Source organism: Ursus americanus, chromosome 34 (assembly GCF_024610735.1).
Source record: "Ursus americanus isolate L20-20 chromosome 34, mUrsAme1.1.p, whole genome shotgun sequence".
NCBI lineage: Eukaryota > Metazoa > Chordata > Mammalia > Carnivora > Ursidae > Ursus > Ursus americanus.
This window is the reverse complement of record NC_142160.1, coordinates 230,030-254,880: the sequence shown is the minus strand read 5'-3', so window position 1 is coordinate 254,880 and position 24,851 is coordinate 230,030. Positions and strand designations below refer to the sequence as shown.

Genomic DNA, 24,851 nt, shown 5'->3' with positions numbered 1-24,851 from the left:
GCCACGTGACAGAAGTACGCCCTCTTTAGTAAGAACCCGGATGCTCACTTCAGGAAGTTCTGAGTAGCTGAAAAGAGGAGATGTAATTGGCCAACAAACGGGAGCTGCTGGGCCTGACAGGAGGAGCCGCCAGCTGGGCAGAGAGAGACTGGGGCAGGCTCATGGTGTCAGATGCTGTCACCGTCTGTGACCCGGCCCACAGGAGTTCCGGGAGCCACAGGTGTGGGTCCAGAGTGGAGGTCCTACAGCCCCTGTTCCTCAGGGACCTGCCCCAGCCGTGTTTGTGACCCTAAGCAGCATTCAGTTTTAGATCGATGAGATCTGCATGTGTCCCTGTGTCTTGCTGTTTTCACATGTGTTCGTGAGTCAGATGGTCTGTTTTTTTCTGACTGTAATTACCGTGTTTTAATAGAAGGCTTAGTATTCTGACATTGGAGATTTTAAGAGGATCTGTACTATCAGGGAAAATACTAAAAGAAAAACGACTTGCTGTATACTTTTGTTCCTACCGGTACATGATTTGTTCTGCAACATTTCCGTCTCCTGCTATTTGCGTGTCATTTCAGCCTCATTTTATAGAGAAGGCGATGTCCTTTGATAAAGAGAAATTAAGCGGAAAGCATCACTGCAACGATAATGGATAGTTTAATAATTAAGTAGGAAAAAGTAAATGACTTCAGCTCTGCACTGTATATCCTGAAAGAGTGATTTGTTGCTGTTTTTGTTGTCACTTCTAGAAATACGAAACCAGACTGACTTACTGAGTCTTAGTGGAAAAACACTTCGCGTGGCCGCGGGGTCGGCCCCCGCTGTGGTGGATGGCCCCAGCACCGCTCTCTGCCGCTACATCAACCTGCAGCTCCTGAACGCAGGCCCGCAAGGTGCGCCTCCCCCAGCTGCCAACACCTGCCCCGGCGGCCGGCGGTCGTGGGGGGCTGGCGTCAGGGTTTCCTTTCACGGTCCACCTCTTACGTGGTGCTGGAAGGTGCGCGCTCCCATCTGCCCTGGGGAGCACACGCAGGCTTGCTTCCCTTGGTGTGCTTGTGTGGAAACACCCTCCATCTGGCGGGGTCAGGAGATGGGGTAAACTGGCACATGAACATTACTGCTAGATGAAGTGGAATTAAGTGCCGAGCCACTTGAGTTTAATTTTGCCTTATTCTTTTTTCCTGGGAAGTGTTCTGAATCTGTTGTACACATCCATGCCTTAGATGGATGTTTATATTTCCTTGGTATCTGGGCCCTTACTGTGCACAGTACGTGTTTACGGAGTATCTCTTTCCCTCTGCAGACTGGATGCCCGGCCCCCTGAGCCCTGCTGGCTCTAGGAGCCTCAGTTCTGCACAGGGGCCATTGGGGGGCGGGGAGGGGAAGCGTGGGGTGGGGAGGGGTGTGCGGTCTCAGGACCTGACCCAGCGGTGGTCTCCTTCACAGAGTGTGTGACGGGAACGGTGGGCACGCTCCTGTTGGAAAACCCCCCCGGGCAGAACGGACTCACCCACCAGGGCCTTCTATATGAAGCAGCCAAGGTGTTTGGCCTCCGCAGCAGGAAGCTCAAGCTGTTTCTGAACGAGACTCAGACACACGGTGAGACGACAGCACGGGCTACATCTGCTTCGTTTCTGGTTTTCTGTTGTCTGTTTTTGCTCTTTCTCCAGAAATTTGCCGTATTCGAGTATTAAAATAATAATTAAAAGGATGATTGCTTTTTGGTTTGAAAATAACCTCAAAATTATATTGGTAAGTTAATAAAAACACATGCTTCTAGATAAATCAGCATTCTTTGCTGATTCTAGGATCATTCTCTCCCCCGAGGATCGGAACGGGGACAGTGCTGTAAAACAGCAGCTCGCGGGAAGCTTGTAGCTGACGTTGTGCCGCCGCGTGCGGAGCCCGCTTGCGGGCTCTTTCTCAGTAGCGCCTAACAACGGAGGGCCCGGCCCTGTCACTGAGGAAGGAGGCGGCGGCGGCCCCTGGCAAGGCTGGTGTGCCTCGCCCAAACCCACTCTGGTCTTAGCGTCTGGGTCAGAGTTGCCGGCCCTCTCGTCAGCCCCATTCTCTTCCTTCATCCCTGTCACACGTCGGGGCGCTCCCCATTGCGTGGCTGCTGCTGGAGCCCTTTCCCCAAACAGCTTCTCTGTGTGTGGCCATCCGTCCCGTCACCGTAGCTCAAACCTGTTTATTCATTCAGCCTTGCAGCCTGGTTCTGCTGGACGCTGTGACGGGATCTGGACCTCAGTGCTGGTGAAAAAGTGCCCAGAGTTACATCTTGCTGTTGGTTCTCCGCAGGTTGAACGTGCTATGCCCAGGTGTACGTGTTTTGCTGAATGGGCTGCTTCATTCTTTCTCAGAGCACCCACCCCTGTGCACACGCCGCCCGTCTGTCCCTAAGTGCGTCTCCTTCAGCCGCTGGAGCCTTGGTGTGTGAACCCGGGTGATGAGTCCCGACCGCTCCGCGGCATCTGCGTCTGGCTCTGAGGATCGCTGTGTCTCTCCCTACAGTGGCTCTGTTGCCTTTCAGAATGCTGTGTAGCTTTTTGTTGACACCCCGACATGAGGTATTAGGGCACATGACCTGAGGTGAAGAGGCCTTTGGGGTGAGATGTATGTCTCTCTGGCATCAGGTGTCCGTGCTTCTGCCTCTTCTGGCTCTAACCCCATCATCGTCCTGCAGAAGCCTGCAGGGGATGGGACTCATTCTGTAGCTTTGTGCTTAGTGCTCAGTCTCCAGGGACCCTGTGTCCCTGGGCCGTGACCCCAGCTTCTCTGTTTCTTCCTCCAGGCTCATGAGGCCCTGGTTTAAAAAAAAGTACTTAATAATCAGGAATGACTTGTGCCATTTTGCTGGGGTTCTTGTTCTGATAGTCTTAACCTGTTTTCTCCCTCGTGTCCTCCAAAATTGCCTCCTTAGGGGTCCAGTTGATTTTTTTTTGTAGGCGCACTATCTCAATTTCCTTCTCACTTCCTTTTGTGTATTTCTTTTTTGCTATTTTCTTAGTGTTTATCACGGGGATTACAGTTAACATCCTAAATTAACGACAGTCTGGTTTGAATCAATACCAATTTGACTTCAGTTGCAAAAACTCTGTCCCCGTTTATATTCTTGTCAGAAACTCGTCGTGTGCCCCAAAACATAAATTTTTAATTCTGTCTTACGTATTCGTCTTTTAAATCACGTGGAAAACAGAAAGTAGAATTATAAACCAGACATGGGGCAGCATGCGGCAGTTACCGTCAGCGTCCTTGCGTCCCGGCCTGAGGCTCTCCGGCAGTGCTTTTGTTTATTTGGGATGTCTTCACTGCCCCTCAGCTCAGCCTTCACCCCCTCATCAGCCAGATTTGGCCTGAAAAGCTCTTATTGTTTTCAGAATTGGAAGCTTGGGGGTCTTCCCAGGACTTTTCTGTGTGTGTGTCCTGCTCTGGGCACACATGTGGCTTTCTGAATCGCGCCGTCCTTGACTTCGCCCACAGACTGTCGGCCCTCTGTCACGTGCTGCATCCGTGAGCTTGTGCCCCTGGCAGCTGTGGGCTTTTTGTTTGTCTAACAGTATTTCCCCGCGATGCCTACACTTTTCCTCCCTGCGAGAGTTCCAGGTTTGGCAAAACAGAGACAAGCACCAGATGCGAGCCCCCCCCAGGCGGCCCCCAGTCAGGTTAGGACACACACGGTGCCTTTGCTCTGTTCCTCCTGGGACCCTGGGGTCCTCGGGCTGGGCGGGCCGGGCAGCCAAGCACAATGGGACAACCACAGACAGACTTTCTGTTGAAGCCCCGTGTAAAGGAGCATTGCTCTCCTTGTCTGGGGACTGTCAGCCCAGGCCCATTTCAACTCAGTTACTTGGGGCCACAGAGAGAGTTTGGACAGCACGAGGGCCAGAGCCTCATGGGGCTGTGTCCTGTCTGTCCCTGCCCCACAGCAAGGCTGAGTTAGGCAGGTTCTCCATACGGTTTGCTGAGGCTGGCCTGACAGATTGCCATAAGCCGGGGCCATGAGACCAAGTGTCTTCTCGAGGCCAGAGGCCAGGTGTGAGCAGGGCCGCATCCTCCTTGGAGGCTCCAGGGCAGAATCTAGTCTTTGCCTCTTCCCACTAATGGTGGTTCCAGGCGTCCTGGACTTGTGACCCCATCACCCCAGCCTCAGCCTCTGTGGTCAGGGACAATTTCCAGGAAGTAGAACATGGGCATATCTTCTGGAAGGCCATGATTTAAACCCACTGCATTCTCTTCACTGTCTCCTCGGTGGTGAGGGATCTGTTTGAAATGCACTGTGGCTGTGGGTTCCTTATTCGAGGCCCCAGCATTTGTGGGGGGATGATTCACTGGACTTCCCAGTCTGTAGACCCCCGGCTTTTTCTTCTCTCCCTTTGATAACCTTTAGTGCCAAAGCTTTAAGCCACCAGAACCTCCAGAAAACCAAAATGTTCAGGTACCTCTTGGGATTCATGATTTTTGGCCTAGAGGCTTTCCTCATTTTCTTTCCTTGTGTGGCCACTGTTTTTTTTCTTTTTAATGTTTTCTGTTACACTTTAAAATTTTCTACTCCGTTGTTAAAGATTCAAGCCTCCACTGCTCTCAGGTTACTCTCTGTAACCAGACACAACTCTGCCTCCACTTTGCTCTCAGGGGCTCCCTGTGTCCACAGCCCTCTCTGGCTTAGGGCCCCATCCTCTGTTGAAGTGGCCTGTCCGCCTCCCCCAGAGTTGTCTCCTGTGCAGTCCTCCCTTGACGGTGTCCCCGCTCAGAGTCCCCATGGCTCACCATTAGCTAATGCTTCAGAGTCATCACTTGACACACAAGATTCTGCCTGTTCGGGCCCCGTCTGCCTCTCCAGTGACGTCCGCAGGCTGTCCTCCCATCAGCAGGCTCCTTTCACTTTGCCTCTGACACACTTGGCTCTTCCTATCTTGTTCCACGTGGGTGAAGCTTCGAGACTCTTACGTCCTCTTCCTTATCCCCCACATGCGCTGGTCCCCGGGGCCGCCAGGCCGTGGACATGAAGAGGCATCATTGTCTCCAGTTCTGTGCGCCTGCAGGCACCTGGCCGACACTGACCAGGGACAGTCTGCCCGTGACTCAAGAACAGGCCTTGCCTGTGCTCCCAGTATGACCTCTCCACACCCTGAGACCTAGAAGGCTGTGGTCTGATCCCTGAGAAGCCTGGGGCTCTTTCCGGCCCAGTATCTCTGCCCAGCCTCATTTCCATTGTGTTTTTCCTCTCAAAGTTGTCTTTGTAAAATAGTACTAATTCAGTAAATTCGAAGGATCACATGATGGCTTTCTGCTCAGTCCACGAGATGCTCGGTGTCCTCTCCAGGCCCTGTAGTTGTCTACAACGGGCGCAGCTGCAGGAGTGATGTCCTGCGTTCCTGCTGGCACGAGAGCCGTTTGCAGAGAATGTTGGTCCTTTCCTTTGGGTTTTTGTTTTTTTTAATTCAGTTACCATATAGTACATCCTGAGTTTTTGTTGCAGTGTTCAACGATTCATTAGTTACGTACAACACTCAGTCCTCATGTTGGGATGAGCCCTGGTCCTTCCCTTTGAATTCAGACCTCCTAGAAGCAAAATGCCCCCCAGTGGGCGAAGAGCATTCCAGAGCGTTCTTTTCTCTCTCTCTTTTTGGGTTATTATCTATTCAGTGTGTTTCAAAGATTTTATTTGTTTTTTATTTTGAGAGAGAGAGAGCATGAGCACGAGGGTCGGAGGGAGAGGGAGAAGCAGGCTTCCCGTTGAGCAGGGAGCCCGATGCGGGGTCCATCCCAGGACACTGGGATCATGACCTGAGCCAAAGGCAGAGGCCTAACCGACTGAGCCACCCAGGTGCTCCTCTGTTCAGTGTGTTTTAATCAGTACGTTAGTTTTATACTTTTAGAGTTCTTGTCATTGGCTGTTATCAGCGAAACACCTGTTGGGGTGGGTATGCAGATGTCTGGGCCAGCGCACAGGGCTAGTTAGGTCGAAGGGCATTCCTCCAGAAGGTCTGCTCAAGACTTGACCCAGACTATAGGGAGTTAGGCACCTTCCACAGAATCAGGGGAGAGGCCACACGAGACCACTGTCAGTTCTGGCAATTGTTAGTTCAGTGGGTTTCCCAAAATTACCCTCGGGTTGGATAATTTGTTAGCAGGATTTACAGAACTCACTGGAAACTACTGAACTTAGGTTTGTTACAGGAAGAGGTGCAGAGGGCCGAATCTGGGAGGAGCCCAGACACAAGGCTTCCAGTTGCCTTCTCCCGAGGAGTCACGGGCAGTGCTCCCTCCTGCCCCCGCTTGTGACAATGGTGCGCACGGTGCAGCTCGGGAAGCTCCCCCGAGCTGGGGGCCCAGAGTGTGCAGTGAGGCTTCATTACAGGGGCACAGCTGGTGCATTGCCCTCCCCGCTGCACTGTCGGGCAATACCACGTGACTGAAAGCTTCCGCCCTGAAACACGTGGCTGGTCTTTCTGGTGTGGCTGGCTCCGCCCAGAGTCACCTCATTAGCAGAACTCCGAGGGGTGTTCAGGGCCCACCATAAACAAACAGTCCTGTCGCTCAGGAAGTCCCAGGGGTCTGGAGGGTCCCCCAGGAGCTGGGACAAAGACCAGACCCCTTAGGGTGAGGCCAAATCCTATACACAAGCAGTCAGCAGTTTTTAAATATTCATACAGAACAGATAGAACATTTATTTTTTTAACCTTCTTTCCATTCTAGAAATTACAGAAGAAATCCCCGTGAAGACTTTGAACATGAAGACTGTGTATGTTTCTGTATTACCGACGACGGCAGACTTCTAACATTGGTGTTCTGTGGCCTTGTCCTGGCACGTGCCTGTCCCTGCACACGGAGGATGTTCCCTTCAAGGGCACGTATGGTTTGCTGCTTTGGGTCCACGACTGAAAGGCGGTGATTCCTCAGGTGACTTGGCGCCTCACAGTAATACGTACACGTAAGCCTGACTCCCGTGCAGCCACGTGGAGGGCAAACTGGTCCTCTGCTCGCTTCTGCACTTGCACAACATGGAAGTGGTGGCAGTGGCACATTTATGTATCATTCTGTGGCCTTTAAAACTTGTTTGAGATGTCTTGAAGGAGTGTGTTAAATATTTCTGCTACCTGGATTTTCCTGGGTAATTTGCTGGAATATTGTAAGTTTCAGTAAATTAGAAAAGTAAATAAATTTCCTCTCAGATAATAAATGTGTTAGAAGTAATTTATTTTCTCATAGTCGAATGAAACTCGAAATGTGTAATCTTTAAAGAACACAAAAACTTCATAGTGACTTCTTTGTTAAGTCAGTGGGTAAACATCTAATTTCACTTCTTCCCAAAATCCTCTGTGTCAAAGAGGCAGATGCCAAGACAGAATCAGCTGCAGGAGTTTATTGGGGGAAACACAGATGAGGACTGAAGGGAGGGGGCAGGCCCCTGTGACAGAGAAGGGGAAGGAGGGAGGGTTGATCAGAAAAAGCCCAGCCTGCAGGGCAACCTGGGAACAGCCTGGTCAGGCGGGGCTTCCTCGTGAAAAGAGTCCAGAGGTGGGCAGACATGACCTGGCTTCGCCTGCCCGCCTCGGTCACTCCGTGGCTGGGAGCCGCCAGGGGGCAGCGTAGCTACAGCACAGATGCCCCGGCAGGAGGCTGTCCAGCAGCTGCTCCGGCGGGGTCTCCTGGACGGGAGCAGAATGGTGTGTCTCTGGCTGCTACAATTAGTGCATTTCAGCTCCACAAAGTCGGAGGGGAAAAAAAAGAGCAAGTGTTGGTCAGGATCGTTGGAACGCCTGTGCACTGTCGGTGAGAATGTAAAATGTGGTCGCTGTGGAAAACGGTACGGAGGTTCCTCGAAAAATGATCTGGCAGCCTGGATCTAAACCCAAAGAACTGTGGAGTTCCCTTAAAAAGTTAAAAATTGAGCTACCCTATGATCCAGCCATTGCACTACTGGGTGTTTACCCCAAAGATACAGACGTAGTGAAGAGAAGGGCCATATGCACCCCAATGTTCATAGCAGCAATGTCCACAATAGCTAAATCGTGGAAGGAGCCGAGATGCCCTGCAACAGACGACTGGATTAAGAAGTTGTGGTCCATATATACAATGGAATACTACTCAGCTATCAGAAAGAATGAGTTCTCAACATTTGCTACAACATGGACGGCACTGGAGGAGATAATGCTAAGTGAAATAAGTCAAGCAGAGAAAGACAACTATCATATGATTTCTCTCATCTATGGAACATAAGAACTAGAATGATCAGTAGGGGAAGAAAGGGATAAAGAAGGGGGGGGTAATCAGAAGGGGGAATGAAACATGAGAGACTATGGACTCTGAGAAACAAACTGAGGGCTTCAGAGGGGAGGGGGTGGGGGAATGGGATAGACCGGTGATGGGTAGTAAGGAGGGCACATATTGCATGGAGCACTGGGTGTTATACACAACTAATGAATCATCGAGCCTTACATCGAAAACTGGGGATGTACTGTATGGTGACTAACATAATATAATAAAAAATCATTATTAAAAAAAATAAAAAATAAAAAAAACCCCAAAGAACTGAAGCCTGGGCGTCGGAGAGTTTCAGCACACCCAGCTCCACCGAAGCATTACTATTTATCTAGTATTTATACTCGGTGAAGTGCGTTCAGTCTCTACAGAGAAGGATGTGCCCTGGGGACATTGTGCCAAGTGCTTCTGTGAGGTCCCCAGAGGAATCCAGCCACTGCGGCTGCAGCAGGGAGGGGAAGGGGAACTTGTTCAACGGGGAGGTTTCCGTTTTGCAAGAGGAAGAAGTTCTGGAGGTCTTTTCACACCTGTGAATATAGTTAACACTACTAAACAGTTCCTGTAAAAGTGGTTAAGTTGGTAAATTCTAGGTATCTGTTACACTTTCGAAGTATTTTTAATGTCACAGGGACAGAAGCCGGCCTGAAAGAGCTCGCACTGGCCAAAACTGGAACAATTTGAGCAAAAAAATAATATGAGGAAAACCTCAGACAAGCCCACATTGAGAGGCATTCCACACAGTACTTGACTGCAGACTGTCAAGGTCATCGCAAACAAGGAATGTCTGAGAAACTATGACAGACCCGGGGTCAGAGCTGCAACATGAGGTGTGAAGGAACAATTCAGTTCATAACAAGGTCATGGATCCACAGACTGAATACTGACAATTCAAGGTAATCTCAATCAAAATCCCAGCAGAATATTATGCTAAGACAATTATATGATTTCACTCATACGTGGAATTTAAGAAACAAAACAATCAAGCAAATGGGAAAAACAACAATAGGCAAACCAAGAAACAGACTTAACTACAGAGAACACGCTCGCCAGAGGGCAGGGCAGTGGGGGATGGGGAAGTGGATGACGCGGAGTACAGTGCGCACCTGCTGTGGTGAGCGTGGGGGGTGGATGGACGTGGTGAATCACTGTATTGTACACCTGAAACTAGTGTTACACTGTATGTTAGCTACTGGGATTTAAATAAAAAGTTTTTTAAAATCCCAGCAGGGTTTTTTTCATAGACATTAACAGGCTAATTTAAAAATGATAATGGAAACGTGAATGATTCAAAAGCCAAATGAACTTTCAAAGAGAAGTAAAAGTTGGAGGATTTAATCTGATTACAAGACTTCTAAAACTATAATAATTAAAGCTGTGGAATCGGCATAAAGATAATAAGTAGATCATTAGAACAGAGTAGAGAATCCAGAAACAGACCTACATATGTATTTTCAATTGACTTTTTTTTTTAAAACGATGCCAAAGACATCAATGGGAAAAGGATAATCTTTTCCCCAAAATGGTACTGGAACAAGCAGATGGTCATCGACATGCACACAGAGCCCCAACCTCTACCTCTCCACACGTAAAAATTAACTGAAAATGTATCAAAATGTAAATATAACAGATACGTGTATTTTACCACAATAAATATATTTTAACAGAGAACTAAATGGAAGAGCTAAAATTGATCCATTTTCTTTAAGGAAACAGGAGAAGAATCTCGGTGGCCTGGTAGGATAGGCAGAATAGCCCCCAAGATACCTACATCTTAATCCCTGGAACCGACAGAGTAGATGCTAAAGAAACCGCAGATGTGACTAAGGTTGTCGGCTTTATGATTAAAGAGATTATCCTGATTTATTGGAGGGGGGGGCAGGCAATTTAATCATAGGAGCCTTTAAAAGCAGAGAATTTCTCTGGGGGCCAGAAACAGGCAGAAGGGGTAAGAGATTCCAAGCAAGGACTTGCTGTGCCTTTGCTGGCTCTCTGAGGTGGGGGCCCAGTGCGAGATGGGGCGGGGCCTCTAGAGGCTGCAGTTGCCCCAGATGGCAGCACCCAGGGAAACGGGCCACAGTCCTACAGCAGGAAGGAGCCGGAACTGGCCAGTTCTTCCCAGGGCCTCTGTCTCCTAAGAGCCAAGCTAGTGGACCCCACAGTTGGGGCCCTTGTGAGACTCAGCAAAGGAACCATCCAGGCACATCAGACTCCAGCTGCGAAGCAGTAAGCTCGTGTCGTCTTAGGCCGCTTAGTTCGTGGTAATTTATCATAGTAGCAGCAGGAGACGAATACGCGGTGGTCGAGGCAAGTATTTCTCAAATAGGTCTCAGAAAGCACAAATGGGCGCCTGGGCTGCTCAGTCGGTTAAGCGTCCAACTCTTGATTTAGGCTCATGATCTCAGGGTCCTGGGAATGAGCCCTGCATCAGGCTCCATGCTCAGCAAGGAGTCAGCTTGAGATTCTCTGTCTCCCTCTGTCTCTTCCCCTCCCTGCTTGCTGTCCCTCTCTCTCTCTCTCTCATATAAATAGATAAAATCTTAAAAAAAAAAAAAAAACACACAAACCACAAGAAAATATAAATAAGTCGGGCTTGAAAATTAAAGACTTAAAGACTTGCTCTTCAAAAGGTGTATATATGGAAAGGCAATTCAGAGACTGATAAAATATTTGCAGAACATCTAGACTTGTCTCTCGAATATGTAAGGAGCTCTTAGAACTCAATAATAAGACAACCCAGTTTTTTAAATTTGGCAGAAGATCTGAACAGACGTTTCACCAGAGAAGGTGCACACGTGGCATCAGGCACGAGTGGTGCTTGGCATCGCTAGTCGTGAGGAAAATGGGAAATTAAAGCCACAGTGAGAATCATCACGTACCCACTAGAACGGCTGGAAGTTAGAAGTCTGACCCTATGGTGTGTGGGTAAGGGTGTGCTGCTGTTGGGCACATGAAACAGGACCGTTGATTTGGAAGACAGTCCAGCAGGTGTTTTTAAGGCTGAACAGACCTTGGGTCCATACGAGACGGCACAGACCTGTTCCTACTCGCTCCTCTAGGTCAGAACCACTATAAACCATGGGCATAACTAAAGACAACCAAAGGAGAAGTCTGGGAAGTGGTAAGAGGAAGGCGAACTGGTTTGGAGCCCCATGGCTGGAAGAACACAGTAGTGGGTGTCTTAGACCTCCCCCCCAACAGCAGGTGGGCCGACCTAACACAAAGGAGGGCCCGGGCTGGAGCAGGAATCCCTCTAGCAACAGCCTCCCCCAGCACAAAGAGGCCCTGCTAATAGTAAGCAGCAAGGGGAAACGCTCCTTCTCCCACCCAGACCCAGCGTTCCAGAGGGTGGGGGCACAACTGGCACCCTGCCAAGGTGGCCTCTGTGTCCTCAATGGCCCGAGGCCCTTGGTGGCCAGGGTACCTGGTGCGGGTGAGGGTTCTCGCCATAACCAGCACATGCTCTCTGTCTCCACAGGCAGCAGAGACCCAGCACAAGCCCCGGGAAGCCTCGTTCTCCCCCAGGAAACCCCTTCCAGAGACCCCGCATCCCAGCCTGTGGGTGAACCTTGGGATACACAGGGTAAGTAATGTTTTCCCTTCAAAGGAGCACTTCAAGCCCGCTGAAACAAGAAGTATCGAACATTCCAAGTGCAGGACGATTATTACTGCAGTGACCTGAACTGTCCTATAAGTTAGAAATGCCGGTCCCGGCCTGTCCATAAGCAGTGTCACGACTGGACCAGCCTTTGTGCTTCTCATGACTGCAGGACACCCAGCACTAACCGTCAGGAACCGTGAAGAAAAGGTTTATCACTCACAAGTCCTGGTGAGCGCCCGGCATGCCTGGGGCCCCCCAGTGGGGTCTCAGAGAAAGTGCAGGCCTGGGGTTCTGCTTTTATTGGGGTCGAGGGTGGGGGCCTGGAGTTTCAAGAGCTCACTCTTCATTGATGAACTGAAAACATAGGAGCTGGAGTTTTAAGCTGGGGAAGAGAAAAAACAAGTGTGCCAAATGGTCACTGATTAAAGTCAACTGAGATCTCTCTAGACAGAGGAGCCTGCAGGGAAGGGGGTCGGGCTGGGTCTTCCTCCAGTCATGGGGCTGGCAAGGTGTTCAGATGGCCATCTCTGAAGCAGATATGCCGGCAATCAAAGAGTAACGCAGGCGCTTACACTACAAGAAGCAGACTCCCTGCTGAGAGGGCACCTGACCTGAGGCTTGATCCCAGGACCCGGAGATCATGACTGAGCCGAAGTGCAGATGCTTGACCGACTGAGCCACCCAGGTGCCCAGTATTTCTTGTTTCTATTATTTTTTTAGTATTTGCAGTATTTGCATCTAAAACCAAGTATGCAAAGCCCAGAGTGTCTATCCCTGTAAGGACTCATTTGTAGCCCCCAGGGATGCTAGTCTGTTAGCTTGTCAGCCGTGAGTGAGGCCTGACAGCCATCGCGGTCACCCTCCCGTTGGCAGTTTGTGCTCAGAGGGCACAAGAGGGACGTGTGGGTGAGCGGCACTTCCCTGCACTGCTGCGGCCACCCCTGCATGTCCACTCATTCAGAGAGCCCAGCTGGCCACCCCATGGGAGCGCAGCAGGGTAATCACCTACTGGGTCCAATCCCTAACTTGTCCTGGAAGGCGTCCATCTTCAGAAGGACACTGGCATGTCCTGCTTCAATGTGCCCCTTAAATTCCCTCAGTGATTCCACAGGCTGTGCCCCATGCAGGTATTTTCACTGCCCTAAAAATCCTGTTTCACGTATTCATTCCAGTTTTCCAGTGCCCATCTGCCTGCTTGTGTGGCCAGGCCTTTGGCCACCGCCACAAAGTGGTAAAAACCCAAATATTAGGGCTCTTTTCATTTTCCATTCTTCCGTCACAGCAAGAAAAACAGCAGGCAGTTCAGCACACTGAGCGGATTTGTTCTTACTTTCCTGTCAGTTGTTCAATGAGTCGGCCACCGCCTTTGAAACTGGGTGCTGTCCGTTCACCTTGGAATTTCCATCTATAAACCAAGAAGCTCTTTACTGGCCAATCGAGAGCTGTTCACAGAGCACCCTCGGTGTGGCCATGGGATCTGGCAGCTCCGCAGGTGGTTCCAAAGCTAGCCCTGGGGGGAAGAGTCTGCTTGCACAGGAACACAAGGATCACCTCCTTGCACCCCAGCACCACGCTCCCGTGTCGACCGTTCCCACTTTATTATGGAACTCCCTGGGCACTGCCTTCCTTCCTGTAGTGTGTCTCTGACATCACCTGAGCCATTATGGGTATTTCAGATTTCAAAATTATTTTATGTCATTCAGTACAGGGGGAAGTTTCAATTAGTGCTTGATAGCAAGCCATTAAGTACTTCAAATGACACCACTGCTTCTGGAGATTTTCTGATCCAAAATCCCAATGATCACCACTGGGAGGTGCTCATGGGCTTTTGCCTTAAGCCCCGGTCTGCCTACGGGCTCTCTGAGCCATCATCACCCTTTCCCGTGGGCCACCCAGTGCTATTTGAATTTGTTGGTGCTGGCACTCAGGCTTCCAATGTGTCATTAAGTAGAGTGGTACGCTCTTTTGGCCACCAGGTGTTTGACACTGTTGAAATTAACAAACTGTGTGGGTTTAGGCAATTCTGCTGTTCCCCATTTTGCATGTTCATTTAATACTGGCCAGAGGGTAAACTCACATGCCTTGTTTTACAATTCTAGGTAGGGGAAGTGTTTCCTAGCCAGAGATAATAACCACCCCAATAATACATTCAAGTAAATGAGACTCAACCACTTTGCATAAAGTCTGTTCAAACATTCCAATTCTTATCCCAGCTTACCAGTAACCACTGCATTCCTGTATCTGCCCCCAATCAACTGTAGCCCCATTAGGTTACCACCCCCAGGTTTGGGAATCCCAGTGCATTGGGATCCCATGCCACAGAGTCATAGAAATGTCTCTTTACCACCTGGACAACTTACCCACATGTGTGCCTATGATCTTGGCTCTCCAGCCCGCAGTTAAGCCAGGGGACTTGCCCATTCACCAGACTTGTCCTGATGAGTTTGCTGAGCCATTGTCCCAGATGGCCTGTCAGCTTACTCAGTGTCATCTCTAACTTCCAGTTTTAAAGTTTTTTCCAAATTTGTACTTAAATTTGAGAAAACAGAGCCAAGTGGTTTAGGTTCTTTGAGTGTTGGGGGACCATTGGGGGCCACATTGGTCCACCTACCTGATTGTGCTGCATTAAAACCTCTGTGTTGTCCCTGTCAATATATTCTTTGTTCATCCCATTTCTCAATAACTGTCTAAAGAATATCACCTGTTGTGGATGAACCCCTTGACTATCTCGTTTTTTCCATTTGCTTGTGAATCACTCTGATTTTCTGTTGTTTCCCCATCATTCTTCCCTTTGGGAGTGGCCCTGAGGCCAGTGGCTGTAGCCCCGACTGGCTGGAGTCCCAGCCTGGCACTGCTGGGTAATCTTCCCTGGTGCTCACCTTTATTTAATTTCAGAAAACAGTGACCATGAGATTGGATGTCTCCTTGTTTAATGTTATCTTACATTTCATCATTATCTTCGGAGGCAACTCTTTGGGAGTTGGAGCTGTTATTACTAAATTCCACTGAGAACTTTTACCTCTATGAGCTGATTGCAACGTGGCCACCATCTCATACCATGGATGACCCAGTAGCCACCCAAGAGTCAAAGATTTATCAACCCCCTACCTTCTCATCCTTCTTTATTTCAGATTTGGTAATTCATGAGGACTCACAGTAACTATTACAGAAAAAGTACACAGTTTAAAATCAGCGAAGGTAAAAGTCGCAAAAGGTCGAGTCCAGTTGCCAACTCCCAGTGGAGCAGTGGAGACGCACCTAAGTTCCCACACCAATGTCTGACAACTTGTGCAGATTACTGCTGACAGAGGCGTGCCCCAAGGCTTGTGTCTGGGGTGTTTACTGCAGGTCTGTCACCACGTGTCTTCCCTTAGTTACTCTGCCCGCAACTCCTCCAGAGGTCATGCTGACCAAGTGCAGCCCGAGGCCCCAAAGTAAATCACATTAGCATAAACTATCTGGCCTGGCCTAAGGCCAAACGTACCCAAAGCCTCTCTCATCAGGCAGGGTAACCCCAAGGTCCCGAGGTCATCCATCAGGAGCCAGTCGAAGCCCCACTGTTTCTTTAGGATAAGCAGAGTCAACCCCTCAGCTTGCGAAGTCTGTCTCTTACCCACAGTATCCAGTCGCCCAGCACCATTCGGTGAAGAGGCTCCCGGTCTGTGTGTCTGTTCCTCTGCCGGTACCTCGAAATCAGGGTTACTGTGGCTGTCCAGGAACCCATACATAGTGCCAGGCAGATTCTTCCCACTTTATTCTTCTCCTAATTGTTATCCCTTGACCTTTCCATATAAATTTTAGAAAAAATCTTGTCTGTATCTTCCAAAATTCTTGGAGTTGTGATAGAAACTGCATTAAGCCTATGGGGGCATCTGGGTGGCTCAGTTGGTTAAGTGTTGGTTCTTGGTTTCAGCTCAGGTCATGCTCTTGAGGCTGTAGAATCGAGCCCTCCATTGGGCTCCGTGCTCAGCAGGGAGTCTGCTTGGGGATTCTCTCCCTCTGCCCCTCCCCCACCCACTCTCGCAAATAAATACATAAATAAATGTTTAAAAAAAAACGTATGTATCATTTTGTGGAGAATTAACATCTTTATTGACTCTTCCAATTCAGGAACACAGGATCTTCCTCCATTTATTTGATTTTTTTAAAATCAGCATTGTTTTCAGCATAAAGTCCAGTACATGTTTATTACATTTACACCTAAATATCTCATTTTGAGTAATTGTAAAGGGAACTGTACTTAATTTCAGTGTCCTTTGCTAGTATATAGAAATACAATTAATCTTTATGTCGATCTTATGTACCCTACTACCATATAGGTTCCTTAGAATTTTCTATACAAACCATTTTTTCATCTGTAAATAGGAGCAGCTTTACCGCTTCTATTCTAATAACTATGCCTTTTGTTTCCATCTCTTGCTCTGCTGCATTGGTCAGGACTTCAGTACTGTGCTGAAAAACAATGCTGAGGGTAGACACTCCTGTCTTGTTCCCAGTCTCGGGCAGAGTGTTCAGTCCTTCATCACTGACTACAGAGTCAGCTGTAGGCTTCGGTAGCTACTCTATCAAGTTGAGGGAGTTCCCCTCTATTCCTATTTTCCTGATTTTTTTTACTCATAAATGGGTGTTGATATTGATGCTTTGTCTGCATCACTTGATATGATTATGTGATTTTTCTTCCTTAGCCTCTTTCCTCTCCTTCTAGGACTCTGGTCATGTTATTCTTAGAACCTTAGTTATTGGTCCTGTAAGTTCCTGAGGTTCTTTCTTTTTTTCCCCCCGTTTCTCTTCTGTGGTTCAGATTATATAATTTCTATTGTTTTATCTTTCAGTTTATTGATTCTTTCTTTTGTGTCCTTTCTACTCATGATCCCAGCCAATGGACTTTTTATTTCAGTTATTGTATTTTTAATTTCTGAAAGTTCCATTTGTTTCGTCCTTATTTCTTCTATTTCTTTGCTGAGGCTATTTTTCATTTGTTTCAGTTGTGTTCATAATTATTTATTGAAACACTTTAATCAAGGCTGCTTTTAATTCCTTGTTAGGTAATGTCAACATCTCTGTGTCGCATTCGTCGGCATTTATTTGTGGCCTTTTCCTTCAGTGTGCTATATTCCTGCTTCTTGGTATGAGTGATTTTTTTATTGAAACGTAAGTATTTTATATTGTTATGAGACTCTGGATCTCATCTAAAACTTCTGTTTCAGCTGGCTTTATCTGACACTGCTCCATGATGTCAGGCCACATCATACTGCCGGGTCCCCACATATCTGTCCCGGCACCAAAGCAAGAGTGTAGTGGGGCGGAAGTCCTAGCTTCCTACTTGGCTTTCTCAGCACTACCCTGGGGGTGGTGGGAGTGGTGGTCCTGATACCTCATTTCAGCCTCTGCAGGTTAGATGGTTTGGGTCCCCGCTGGCCTGTGCTGGGTCTTTTCTTCTGTCACGTTTGGCTGGAGTAGAGCAGTTATGGTCTCAAAGTCTTCTGTCTTGCTGGCCGTCCCTTTCCAGGTGTGTAGCTAGAGAGAGCGCCTCTTTTTGAAGATTTTTCTGTCTGCAACCACTGGCATTTCCAGGTTTCTGGCTTCTTTGGCTCCAAGTAGAAAGAAAAACCAGGGAATGCACTGCTGTGTCGGTCCTTGGCTCCCAAAGTCATTAACTAGTCTGCCTTCTTCTTTGTGCCTTTCAGTCTTCTTATATATAAAACGTCCAGCACTTTCTGGGAAAAATAGGAAATATATGTCTACTCTGCCTTCCCTAAAAGTGGAAGTGCCATTTTCTCTTGAACACATCTGTGGTTGTGGAGGGGAACTCGTGGTAGAGTCATCGGAAAACAATGAGACCCCGCTGGGCAGCATCCTACCTGGCCTTCAGCCTTCGCTGCCTGAGGGCTTGTGGTTTCTAATGGGGCAGGGGTGGCAAATTATGAGAAAGGCTAGGACAACTTCTATTTCAGGCTCCTCATTTAGAAAGAATTAATTGAGTTAAATAGAAAATGATCTAGTGGTAACATAGTTAAAAGAAGCAAAAAGCCATGTACCTAAATATGGAGGGAGGGGAGGCTAAATTCCCACACAGAAGGTGCACCTGACCAGGATGACGTGGTGTGTCACATATTCGCGGTGGAAAAGAAACCACAAACAACCGAAAACCTCCATCCCCTTTATACTCTCTGGAATAGTGCTTTCAAACTGCAGTTCGAATTGGATATAAATAAAATAAATTACAGAGAAGACATAAATAAAATGTAATGGAAAAGGGTTAAGTCTCCAATTACTTCACATGCAGTTATTTTGTGAAACTTCCATTTTACTTAATGTACGTATTAATCTATAGGCATACCAGAATCACAATGTAAAATGTTTGCTATATATTTTTGCCCAAAGTTCAAAAACTCTGAATGTTACTTGAGCTTCATTAAGTACCCTTTAGTAAGATTTTAAATAAGATACCAAAAAATGACATTACTTTTTAAAAAAATAATCTGCTTAAGGAATTATTTAAATGTGTGTGAATTTTGGTTAAAAAACAAGCATACGTGTATGTGTCGTAGACTCAGTCCCGCAGCACAATATGAAAGCTCACAGGAAAGACTGGGGTCAGATTTCGGGCAGGACGGCACAGCTGGAAAGCTCACCACAAGCCCCACACATTCATAATCTCATCCTCTTGGCTCCTACGTCATGAATGTGGGACTATGACTAAGTCCACTTAATGAATGGATACAATCCATTTCTAAAAACTCGTCACCCAATGCAGACTGCCTTGGGTTTTCTCTTACAGGGATCGGTGTCTTTGAAGGATGTGACTGTGGGCTTCAGCCAGGAGGAGTGGCAGCACCTGACCCCACGCAGAGGACCCTGTACACAGACGGGATGCTTGAGAACTGCCACCACCTGGCTTCTGTGGGTGAGTGCCACTGTTCCGTGCAGGCTTGGCCCTGCAGACACTGTGGGGCAGAAGTGGGGTCTGGAACTTAGGAAGGCCGTGCTGAGTTTGTCCCTAAGTTCTCAAAATTTCAGACTCCCTTTGGAGACTGAAGGTGTAGCTCTCTTACCAGTAAAACATGTTTACATTACTGAAATGTAAAAGGGAAGCTTACTTATGTGGCCCCTGAATCCCCAGTTTTTTGTGGTTTTCCACTGACAGGGTGTCCAGTTCCTCCAGCAGATGTGATCTTCAAGTTGGAGTGAGAAGAGCCAGGGATGGATGAGGAGAGAACTGCAGGTGATCCCTGCGTAGGTGGGGAGAGAGGGAACTAAAACTCCGGTGAGCGAGGAAGAGACTGGCCTTTCTGAGTGTGACCTCGGCTTTTTAAGACTCCAAGCAAGAGTATCACAGAAATCCCGTGACCCTCAGGTGCGTACCTCTCCCAGCAGCTGCCTCCCGGCTTGAGCAGCAGGTGACGCTCTCACTGCCGCCAGAGCTCACTTTGGGTCTTCTCACCAGGCTGTGCCTTTGTGGTCTGTCGCTGTCCCCCCAGCACCCCTATTTTCCCTCATTCATGCTGTGAGTTTAGATTCATCCCTTTGTGCACCGAGGCCCCAAGGGATCTACCTTCTTTCCAGATTACTGTGTGATACTCCTCGTCCTCAGTCCCTTTTCATCTCTGTCAAAGTGACCCTCTTACCACTTGCCATCCTCAACTCTTACAACTGTTGTGACTTTGTTAAAATAACATCTGTAAAGTAGAACCCCAGACTGTACAGTGGTGAGCTGCATTCAACCAAGGCCACAAAGGAATCTAAATGGAGACATTTACTACTCACAAGCCTTGGAGGAGACACACACAGACCCTGAGGGGCCTTGCTGTGTGGACAAGGCAGGATGCAGGCAGAGCCAGCACAACAGAACCTGGGGTTCATGCCTTTTTAGGGTCTGTGAGTGCTGTGGGGTTTCTGGGTTAGGGCTGGCTTTGGTAAGTTTTGGGGAGGAAGGGAGTTCTGATGTAAGCGGTATGTAAGGGGAAGGCTCCGTGAGGCAGGGGAGACTGCTTATCACAGGGCTGATGAGGAAATCATATCGGAAACTTACAATTATTTGTGACACAGCCGGCTGTTATTTAGGGCACACACTAGAAGGAGGTGCAAGCATCACTTCAAGGCTTCTGCAGGCCATTTGGCTGGAAATGGGTTGCTGACACAGACATATTACAGAGCAGTTTAGCCAAATTCTCAACAATAACAATACAAAAATTAATTTAAGATGTAAACTAATGTGTTTGAAAGTAAAAGTCTTGGGGCGCCTGGGTGGCTCAGTCGTTAAGCATCTGCCTTCAGCTCAGGGCGTGATCCCAGGGTCCTGGGATCGAGCCCCATGTCGGGCTCCCTGCTCCACTGGGAGCCTGCTTCTTCCTCTCCCACTCCCCCTGCTTGTGTTCCCTCTCTCGCTGGCTGTCTCTCTCTGTCAAATAAATAAATAAAATCTTAAAAAAAAAAAAAAAAGAAGAAGCATTCCCCATAACACCAGACACTAGAGGAGGATAGCCACAATCACCATGACTACTGAGGATCGTCCTGGAGGTTCCAGACGTCATTGTGAGACCAACCAACAAAACAAAACCAAACCAGAAACAAAGGATTGAAAATAAGGAAATAAAACACTCAAGGTTCACAGAAATAAAGGTCCACAGAGTATACAGACAATTAGGCTGAACAAGAGTTTAGCAAGGTTGCTAGGTAATGATGGACTGACTACACAGTGGAGAGTACCTTCAGCTAAGCCTCTCTGAGAAACAAACTCTCTCCCAGAGATGGTGCAGGATGGCATTAAGCTCAAGACCATCAAGTGGGCCCCACACTAAAGTGTGGACCTCTGACTTTGTGCTGGCCTTGAGACAGGGAAACTAAAGGGACCCCATGAAGAGCTGCTTTTTTGCTCCCTTTCCTGCTTCTTTTCTTGCTAGGACCTGCACCCCCCCTTACACACGCCTTATAGTACAGATAATGTGTGTCGTCCTTATAAAGGTCAAAGAGTTAATGATTTCTTTAACTCCCAGCACAACAGAGAACACCTGAGGAGTGACCAGGCGGGGTCATCATGCCAAGACCCCTGGCTCCAGGGCATAGGTGACTTACGGAGAACACCTAAACACTCGTTTTCGTTGCTGGATGCGAGAGGACACGTGCATCAGACCACAACCCTCAATAAAAACCCCAGACACCAAGCAAAGATGAGACTCACTCTTCCTCTCAAGCCTCCCGGACCCTCTGTCTGTACCTGTTCTCTTTCTAGGTCTTCCACAAACTCTGCTCTCACCTCCTCAACTCACATTTTATTTCTACCCTGCCCAAAGCCAAGCGCCCTCTTGGCAGGTCCTTGGACCCAGCCAGGCTTCGTCAGCTTGGGCTTTGCTGCCCCACCAACCCACGCAAAGCTGGGCACCTTGTTACACCTCACAAGGGCTCCATGTTCAAACTAGAATTACCATATCCCAGTTTACTTCAGCATCAGTCCACCTCCAAGGTAGAAACCCAAGAAAACCATCTTTCTGCAGTCTCAGCTCCTTTAGCAAGGAATACTCCCCATTTCTCTCCAGGAGTCCTTCTCTGCTCCTATAGTGGGTGGATGTTCTCCCGAAACAGCGGGGACATTTGCTAGGATTTTGCTGCTGGACATGTCTGTGTCTTTGGTGGGAGAACCAGAGGAACTGGAAGGCTTTGTTCAGAGACATGATGCTCTATTTGGACATTTGAGTTGTTGTTTCCTACTGTTCAGTGAGACTGACTCCTTGAGGAACAAGCATAATCAACAATGATTTAATCTTTCTTTGTGGCTCCAAAGGTCACCTCTTCATATTGACTGTAGACCAAACAGCAAGTTTCTTTGAAGGCTTGTCTCCTTTCTGTTCTTGTTCTCCTTCCTTTCTTTTGACCTAATACAACTAGGAATATCTATATGACTCTACCCATTATTCTAGTAATTTTTTTTTTAATTTTTAAATTTTTTTAAAGATTTTATTTATTGGAGGGAGGGAGGGAGGGAGGGAGAGCGCGCGCACATGCACATGAGCAGGGGGAGGGGGAGGGGCAGAGGGAGAGGGAGAAGCAGACTGCCCACTGAGCAGGGAGCCCAACACAGGACTTGATTCCAGGACCCTGGGATCATGACCTGAGCCGAAGTCAGATGCTTAATTGACTGAGCCACCCAGGCGCCACAAAACATCTTTTTTCTGTAACCTTTTCTACTTTGTAAATTTATTGGTATGCCTGTGTATTTGTGTGTTTTACCATGCATATATCATTCGAAAGGATAAATTAATTTAAAATATTTGGCCAATCTAATGGGTTGCTCTAATGGTAGCTCTAACTGCATTTTTTCCCAACAATATCCTATTATTCTTTAACACTGATTATTTTACACATAAGCCATAATAAAATCCCCAGGACACTCTCCCCAACCCCACCTCTGGCATCCAGAGTGGTTTTTAAAAGAGAAACAGATCTGTTTACTCCCCTGCTTTAAAACTCTCCAGTGGCTTCCCACAGTCACACTCAACCCTGCCGCCATCTTCCTCACTGCACTTACTACAGAAAACCACCTTCCTCACCTGTCTGTATTTATACATACTGCCTGTCACCGACTCCATAACATGGTATCTTTACCTGGATCACTGGATATTATTACACACAGGTGCACAATAATTCCTGAATAAAAGAGTCTGAGTAAAGGAATGCAAGGAAGACATGTTTCTGTTCAGTGGCCTAAGCGAAGATGCCATATAGCCTCCGACTCAGACACAGCTCCTAGTTCACTCAGCTATCCACAAGAGAATGACTGTGATCAAATTATCAGAAATTAATTAATATAAAAGTTGACACCTCAATTCAGTAAAAAGTGGATGACATTACAATCATCCCGTGTGAAGAAGAAAATAAAATTACATGGAGAAAATATAACTTAATAGCTAACATCTGTTGAGCAATCAATCTGTGCCACAGTCGTGTATTAACTCACTTAATTCTCCCAGTGGAGACACACAGTGCTCTGAAGAAAGTTGCGCAGAGTCACCAGGGTACTAAATGGTGGCGCAAGAGCTAAAAATTCAGGAGGCATCTTGAATGTGGTGATGGTTACACAAAATGCTTAAATTCTACACCAAAAAGAGATTATTTTATTGAGTGTCAATTAAAAGTAACTTTCTAAAAATTCACAGGGCAATGATTATGAGACTGCAGACTATTTAAAGGGAGACATGACTTAGCACCAAGCACATGAATGTACTATACTATCAACTATTAAAATTTCCACCTGTGATCAGGGTACCACGAGGTCTCTACCACCTGAGCCCCGAGAGTGACCACCCCCCATCAGTTCGCCACTGACCTCACCAGATCCTCATCTCTAAACTTCAGGACCCAAATGCGCAGCCACGGACCAACGTTACTAGCCCACAGAGTCCGCGTCCCTGGCCCGACGGTCACGCCGCCAGCGAGCACACAGCCCCGCGTGCCGGTCCCACGCCGGACCCCTGAACCTCAGGGTCACAACCATCCTCACTGAGCCCACGCGCGCGAACGCTGACCTCGCAGGTGTCGCATCACGAGCCGGGGCACCGCGCCACGAACCCAGCCATCACTGACAGACCAGTCAAACGCTCCGGCCGCAGGTTTCTGGGCTCGCGGAGACACCGGCGACAGCACACACGCCGTTCTAGAGCAACTTCCGCCCGTGGAACGGCCCCCGGCCCCGGCCCCGGAACTACGGTGGCCGCGAGGGGGGGGCTGCGCAGTCCTGGCTGGACCGCGACCGGCGCCCGCCATCCGCGAACCTGGGCCCGCTGTCGCCGGCCGCCGCGCGCTTCGCGGGGACCCGGGATGCTCGCGGGCAGATTCGGTCCGCAGGTGGGCAGGTGGGAGTTCGGTGTGGAGATTGTGGAGAGAGGGGGAAACCCTGGCCTGGAAGGGTCGGGGCGCTGCGGGGCAGGGGCTCGTGGCCAGTCCAGTGGAAGCCCCGGTCACAGGGCTCGAGTTCAGCGCCTTCTGCGCGTGAGTCTTTCCCACGTGAGGTCAGCGGGTCCTGAGAGCGGCTCGCAAGTCCCGCGTTTACCGCGCCTGGTAAGGTCCCCTGTGCTGCGTTTATCTCCGTGGATTTCCGGGGCCGTCAGGATGGTCCCAAGGGCTCCCCGCCCGAACCGGAGTCAGGCTCCTCTGAGCCTTCGTCTCCAGCAGGCCCCGACGTTGGGCTCCGTCTCGGGCTGCTCCGTCCAGTGTTAGCGAGAATCCTGCCGAGTCCGTTTAGGAACTAGCTTTGCTATCTGATCACCTTTACTGTCCGATCAGGTCACTCATCTCACCCTCCGTCTCTCTGCTTTCAGCAAGAATCCTGGTGAGCCTCTAGGGAGAATTGCCCCTCGCCTTGACGACTCAGGAATTTTTCATCCACTGGCCCTCACTCTGCTCCTTGTCAATCAGCCACCCCCCTTAACCTCGTATTCAGAGTTGACCCCAGTATCTCTCCCCTCCCGCAGAACCTCCTTGCACTAGTCCTGAATAAAGTATGCCTTACTGTTTTAACTAGTGTCAAAATGATTTTTTTTTAATTTCTTTCTTTAACAAGGAAATAAAAACAATAGCTGAGATGTGTATACCAAGAATATAGCTTTATATGGAAAATACAGCTTCCAGGAAATTGAGGCAAAAAGGAAAACTGGATAAGTAGGGTGTAAAGGCAAAGAAAGAGCTTGGCCACTGGTGAGAAGGCAGGCTTTGTCTGACCTCTGAACTTCCAAGAGGCAGGTGATGGCTTCTGACTTCCTAGGAGCTCCACTGTGTGGCCCCTTTTGTCCCAAGTCCCTCTCCTTAACGCCCCCAAATCTTAGGTCAGCCGCTCTTTTGATGGACACTGAGCCTTTGCAAATGGCAGGTGTATATTCAGTCTGAGGTCACTAAGTATAAAATCCATAGGTTTTGTTCTCTTGATCATATTATATTTGATCTGTATTTCCTCTCAGGTTCATGCATACAATGGTATGACTTCCCTATCACGTACAAGACCCTG

The 24,851-nt window shown here is 48.5% G+C and overlaps 1 protein-coding gene and 2 long non-coding RNA genes across 4 annotated transcripts in view; all 3 read left to right on the top strand.

Annotated features, from left to right (window-relative positions):
- The window catches only part of IARS1 (isoleucyl-tRNA synthetase 1), a 64,242-nt gene extending 57,068 nt beyond the window's left edge, over positions 1 to 7,174 (top strand). For both annotated transcript variants that reach the window (XM_045772368.2, XM_045772367.2), the window contains 3 exons: positions 738 to 881; positions 1,435 to 1,587; positions 6,691 to 7,174. In XM_045772368.2, the coding sequence (XP_045628324.2) occupies positions 738 to 881; positions 1,435 to 1,587; positions 6,691 to 6,773 (380 nt within the window). In that variant the 3' untranslated portion in view covers positions 6,774 to 7,174. The remainder of the gene's footprint in view (positions 1 to 737; positions 882 to 1,434; positions 1,588 to 6,690) is intronic.
- A 1,226-nt stretch (positions 7,175 to 8,400) lies between these two features.
- LOC123776503 (uncharacterized) lies at positions 8,401 to 21,820 on the top strand. The gene is made up of 4 exons (XR_006775373.2): positions 8,401 to 12,539; positions 18,636 to 18,761; positions 19,002 to 19,211; positions 20,851 to 21,820. It is a non-coding gene; the product is annotated as an uncharacterized LOC123776503 (long non-coding RNA).
- A 40-nt stretch (positions 21,821 to 21,860) lies between these two features.
- LOC123776465 (uncharacterized) lies at positions 21,861 to 24,367 on the top strand. Its single transcript, XR_006775357.2, has 2 exons — positions 21,861 to 23,695; positions 24,169 to 24,367. It is a non-coding gene; the product is annotated as an uncharacterized LOC123776465 (long non-coding RNA).
- The last annotated feature ends 484 nt before the right edge of the window (positions 24,368 to 24,851 follow it).